General features: G+C 43.7%; 1 protein-coding gene across 1 annotated transcript in view; it reads left to right on the top strand.

The window, feature by feature from the left end:
* Positions 1-5,793, top strand: part of LOC137603435 (phosphofurin acidic cluster sorting protein 2-like) — a 43,163-nt gene extending 37,370 nt beyond the window's left edge. Inside the window, exons 20-25 of the mRNA XM_068326902.1 lie at positions 338-380; positions 462-504; positions 1,202-1,340; positions 1,434-1,657; positions 2,183-2,296; positions 2,417-5,793. Of these exons, the coding sequence (XP_068183003.1) occupies positions 338-380; positions 462-504; positions 1,202-1,340; positions 1,434-1,657; positions 2,183-2,296; positions 2,417-2,532 (679 nt within the window). The 3' untranslated portion in view covers positions 2,533-5,793. The remainder of the gene's footprint in view (positions 1-337; positions 381-461; positions 505-1,201; positions 1,341-1,433; positions 1,658-2,182; positions 2,297-2,416) is intronic.
* Positions 5,794-6,000: the final 207 nt, after the last annotated feature.

The following is a 6,000-nucleotide window of genomic DNA, read 5'->3' on the forward strand; positions in this document are numbered from 1 at the left end:
CAACATCAGAAAATGTAGTGATAAAATGCATCTCAGGGTCCAAATTCTTCTACCTTGGTCTTCTAAGAGCAAGCCCACCTTCTGGTTGTAAGGAGCTGGTCCTCTCATTCATCCCATTGTTACGTGACCCCCCCCCCCCAAAATGACCCCATCACACACACCCCCCCAGCTAGTCATTTTCTAATGTGAGGGGGGGGTGTGGTGCCTGCCATGCCACCGCCATCTTCCCTCCAGGACCATTGAGTGTTCATGCTGCCCCCTCTGGAGTGTTGAAGTGTTAAAACCCTCCTCTGGTCAAACTCACAGCCCCTCTCCTCTCCTCTCCGTGTGTTTACAGCCCCGATGAGGACTCGTGCCAGAAGTTTGTTCCATTTATTGGGGTAAGAATCGATTCCAGGGTGACTTGTTTTTCATTAGTCTGTGCTTCACTGAATTTCATACGTTTTTCTTTTTTCTTGCAGGTTGTGAAAGTTGGAATTGTTGAACAAAGCCTCTCGACCTCGGGTAGGAAAACACTTTTTGTTCTTTTTGTTCTTCTGAAGAGCTCAATGAATTTAAGTGTGATTTATTATTTAAGATCCTTTCTTAATCCTCAGTGGGGGGGGGACCTTCTGTCACAGGTTAAACCTGCTAGATGTTGCAGTCAAGTAGAAGTGGTAGCTTTTAACAACAGTTAGGAACAAAGTCACAAACCATGCCAGGTCACAAAGTGGGTGCAGACAGATTGGCAGTTCTTCAAACTTCCCCTGACTTTAATCAGCACAGAAACCACGTGTGGAGCCTCGCGGAATGGGTTTCCACGGCTACGCATGGAGCGGTGGAAAGGTGACGAGTCAGCGTCTCTGAAAGCTGCTTTGTGCAGCTGTGGGGTTTGGATGCTAGTATTGGTTATCGATCAGGGGCGGGTTTAGATCCTCTCTGGACATCTGGAGACGCTTCGGACGGTTCTGTGCTTCCGACTCGGTGGGACCAGTTTGAGGAAAGTGTCTTGACTGAATCCCAGTGAAAATGTTGATTCAGGTGTGACTGATGATTGGGCACATGTCTGAACAAAACAGTCACACCCTGGACTCCTGGGAAACCTAATAAAACACGTCATTCACACAGCGTGTCATTGTTTCACTGCCGTGACCTGATCATTGCTTCATCCCAAGTTTTCCCTTTTTACTGTCTGAGCTCACGTCTCCGTTCTGCCCTGCAGTGGACTCAGATGACGCGATGGGGGGCAACACAAGCATCCTGTCATCTCCGACACCCCCATCGGCTGGGCCGTATGGGAAGGAGATAGGAGGCACCCCCCCACAGTCTCCCTCTGTGTCCACGGCCCTTTCTGGAGCTGGGTATGACGACACGCTGATAACCAACAGGAACCAAACCAAACCATCTATCTGGTGTTCTAACAAATCCACGCTTCTGACCCCCCCCCCCCCTAGCACTCCGTGTTCGGGCAGCGAGGTGATGGGGCTCCAGGTGGACTACTGGACGTGGCAGGGCCCAGAGAAGAAGAAGGACGGGGAGAAGAGGGACGTGGGGCTGAAGAACACCCTGAAGAGTAACTTCCGTTCACTTCAAGTGAGCCGTCTGCCTTGTGGGGGAGAACTCACACCCCCACCCAGCATGGCCATGACTGTTGTCACCAAGGAGAAGAACAAGAAAGGTATGAATGAACACTGACGCGTAGAAAGAAAAGACGTGGAAACACAAGCGACAATATTGTTGTACCCATTCTTTAAAATAGACAATATTGATAAAAACACAATTTTTTTTTAATACTTGATATATCGTACTTATCTCTCATGATTTCCAGCATCCAGTGAAATATTAGCTTTCTTCCACCAAGATGTACATTTTTCCACTGAAACTACGCAGAAACACGATGCATCAAACAGCAGTGACAGAACAACAGTTTGTCTTCACTGCTTTGTGTCTTTGACCTCGTCTAACGCTCCGTGGGAAAAGAACTTCAGTTACAAAACATCTTCACTCGATGTTCTTCTCCTGAGTTAGCCACTAGCTGCTCTTCAGTCTCCCAGCCGTAGGTTCCGCACGTAGAATGTCGTCAGAACAGGCACCTCTGGAACGATTCAGTTGTGTTACACTAGTAATGTCGCCTTCATGTGCTGGTTTAAATGTATATGTTGTATATAAAGAGCCTGGACTGACCGACAGTTTCCCTCTCCAGTGATTTTTCTCAGCAAGAAGCCGAAGGAGAAAGAGCTGGATTCTAAGAGCCAAGTGATCGATGGTATCAGCAGGTTGATCTGCACAGCCAAACACCAGCACACCATGCTGAGAGGTAAGGATGGAGTCACACTGACACCTGGTGGCGAGGTCCGGAAATACAGCCATCATGCAAGCGTGAAAGCCTCCGTTTGGGGCATTTTTAACATTAAATATCCGTCTTTCTCATCTGCAGTCACTATCGACGGAGTGGAGTGGAACGACGTGAAGTTTTTCCAACTCGCTGCCCAGTGGCCGACACACGTCAAGCACTTCCCAGTGGGAATCTTTGGTTACACTAAGCCTGTGTGAACGTGCCCCACCCTCCAATCCATCCACCCGCCCCCGCCAGACTCGACTGCATTTGTCTCACGGAGAGGCGACAGAATTAGAGGAAGAGCCAAACGAGCCGCCGGCAGTAATAGTTTTCCTGTGGAAATCTTAACTGACTCACAAACCACGTGTTCCAACACAAAGTCATGTTGTCGACTTGATGTTTTCGATGTTGTTGGGTGTTGTTGTTGTTGTTGTTGTTGTTTTTTTTACACACTACAAAAAGAACAAGTACTATTTTGTTAGATTCGTGCTACCGCCTCAGAAGTATTCTGAGGCTTTTGACAATTTGCCACATTTCAAAAAAAAAAAAAAAAATGGCAGCTGTGTTTGCACTTTGTTTGTTACCATTTTATTATTTCTGTGAAATCCTGCATTTATTGTAACTATAGACAACGGAGGAGTGTTGATGGTGATGTGCAGTGGCGTGCGTGAGATTGTTCGAGTCCATGTTTGTGTTTGTTGTTGAAAGATGGAATATTGCTGTGAATCTAGATGGAATCTTTCTCTCCTAACTAACTCAGCGCTCAGTTTTTTCTTACTCGTCCCTTTATTTTCTCAAAAAAAAAAAAGGTAATTTTTTTATAGAAAGGAACAAAAATTCTTTTTTTGCCTCAAAGCTTTGTGTGCTTAAAGCACATAAAATACAAACTGAACCAAGGTATTTTTAAAGGTAGTTATAATGAATGTAGCTATGACACATTTGTAATGCGAGCAGCTCGTCAGTCACTTTGTTCATGTAAGTGCTGAAGATGTTGTGTCGGTGTTCGTGCATCACACACACACACATGACAGGGTAACATGACACACGGAACCACATGTTCAAATGATCAGCAGCTGAATGCCAAACTGAGTCGACACTGATTTTTTTTTTTTTTTGAATTGCTTGGCGACAGTTGGGGGGGCTCCTGAATTCCCGGCTGTGTTCCCAACCTTTTAGTGTTTGTTATCACCTGTTGGTTGAATGCGGCCGATGCCTGTCCAGCTCGTCACGTGTCACGGTCCTGCAGTCTCAGAGCAGATGATGTCTGTCCATGTGCCAAAGTCGAGTGTGTGTTTGACCATCTGACCGCCGCAGCTCCAGGCGTGGCCAAACACGGCAGTAGATTAAGGTGGAAACTAAAAGCTCGTGTTTGTGCTCCGTGTGGAGATCAGTGTTAAGCTTCCTGTTTCTTTTCCTCCTTCATTTGGCCCGGTGTTAACCCTTTAAGACTTTACAAGGTGTGTTCACGTTGTAACAAAGCAATTACCGGCGTGTCCGAGCCACGCCCGTGGTGCCTCACCTGAGACGTCCCGCTTACATCTCGCATCATGTTAGGCCTGCAGTGGGAAAAACATACAAATGAGTCGGTCCCCGACAATCGTGTCGAGCACGACCGCAAGTGTGGAACGGCTTTGAAAAATGGGATGAAGTGTTTACGGAGTGTTTCCAGGTGTCCGAGTCACTGCCTGTGTGTCTGTGTAGGTGTGTTACGTTCGATGGTACTCCCTGAATAGTGTTAAGTGAAACTTTTTGCAATAGGACACCTTTGAACAAAAGGGACTCCTGTGTGAGTTTGTTGTTGCTTTTTTATATAAAGTGAAGACTTATGAGCTTTGATAGGCTGGCTTTTTTTTTTTTTTGGTATTGTATAGAAATATAATATACAAGATGTATTATTGTGAAGTGCAAATTTCCCTTCCACTAAATTGAAAGCACAAATAGCTTAACCTTTATTTCTTGACATAAATGCCAAATATATTTCTAGGACTCCTGAAGTTGTACAATGTTAACACTATTCGGTATGTAACCTATCATACATTTCCCTCACTTTGTAAAGCACTTTCGTGTGGTTTTATAGATATTTTAGCTCCCGTTGGGACGCTTTAGTTCTGAGGTGATAAAGGTGTTATATTTGAAATGTAAACCACTTCTTATAGTCCAGAAGTCATTATCTGACTTTTTGTTTTTCAGAGGGTTTTCTTTATTCTGATGGTTGAAGCAGCCAATGAGGGCTAGAAAACCGTCACGATTTTTCGTGTTTTGCTGCTTGATGTTAAAAAGCTTATTTGCAGCTCCCTTTGACTTCACAATCGAGTTCTCACGTCTCCCACCTTGAGAGATTCACTGTCTTTTAGTTGGGAGACAAATCTGCCCCTTACAATATTTATAAATAGGGGGCTGCTAAGTGTTAACCAGGAAGAGTTTTGATACCCGCTATCCACTCACCTACCTACCAGAAAATTACCCTTAAAGTCAGTCATTGTACACACTTGTGAAAAGGGACACATAAATAAATGAAATATAAGATGAAACAAAAAATAAGTATTAGTGAATAAATAAAATCTCAGAACAGACCCTAAGATGGAATTCTCTTCTGATATTGCATATCTGTCTGTCTGGTGAGAAAAAGGAAGACAAAGGGTCGTTCCATCTGAATATTATGACGTGCAAAAGGCCAACATGCTGCCCTCACTGCAGTGAGAAGGGATGGATCCACTGGATTCTTTAGTCTTAGAAGAATGATCCCATTGACAAATGGATGAGTGAAGCCTTCAGATAGTGTTCTGCCAAACTGCATCTGGAATTCATTCAAGTTCTTGTCCCATTTGTATTTCAGATCGCCTAAAGTAGTCATAAGGTTTAAATGATAGTTTATGGCCCCCAACATTGTTATTAAAGTAAATTAAGATCTTAAAAAGACAGGATTCTGCTTTCGTCCCTGATAAAAAGGGCTCAATACCATTCTGAAGGGGTAAATATGATAAATTCAGAGTGCCCTTAGGTTATCTTGTCCTGGATTAGCCTTTTAGCGGACGGGAGTGTGATGTAATCCAATTTATAAAATTCTAACCCGGCTTAACAAGTGTGTTTCAATGTGTTTGACCTTGTTTGTTTTTGCCCTGAATCTAGAGGTAGCATGGGGGTGTTTTGCAAGACTGGATCAATGAGCAGGCATGCTCCCCTGGGCACTGAAGACAACCAACCCTTAACATCAGCATTAATGTCTTTTCATTAATGGTCAAATTGCAGTTACAACATGCCATCTCATTGCTCCTGTTACTTGAAATGCCGCCCAGTGTCTTTGCACAAACCCTATTTTAAATGACATGACAGTATTTTTAAATTTACCACTAAGAGATATGGGTTACTTCTGCATGGTTTACTCTAGATGTAAATATGTTTTGGATTTTTATATTGTTTGGTTTCTTTCCATGCTTTCACAAGCAATTGTGTTTAATAAAATTTTTAATCTTCTGTACAAATGTCTCTTTGTTCATATTTCCAATTTAAAAAATTAAAAAAAACACCCCATAAACATTTCAGGTACAGTGAGGGGAGTAAATGCACTGTTAGTGAGAAGTCAGTCCCTAACACGTCCAGACTGACCAGAAGAGGGCATTAGACTCCTGTAGAGGTGCTCCATTACAGATGTATTTCGAAAAGGAGGGGTGCCACATAATGGA

Source organism: Antennarius striatus, chromosome 11 (genome assembly GCF_040054535.1).
Source record: "Antennarius striatus isolate MH-2024 chromosome 11, ASM4005453v1, whole genome shotgun sequence".
In the NCBI taxonomy this organism is placed as follows: domain Eukaryota; kingdom Metazoa; phylum Chordata; class Actinopteri; order Lophiiformes; family Antennariidae; genus Antennarius; species Antennarius striatus.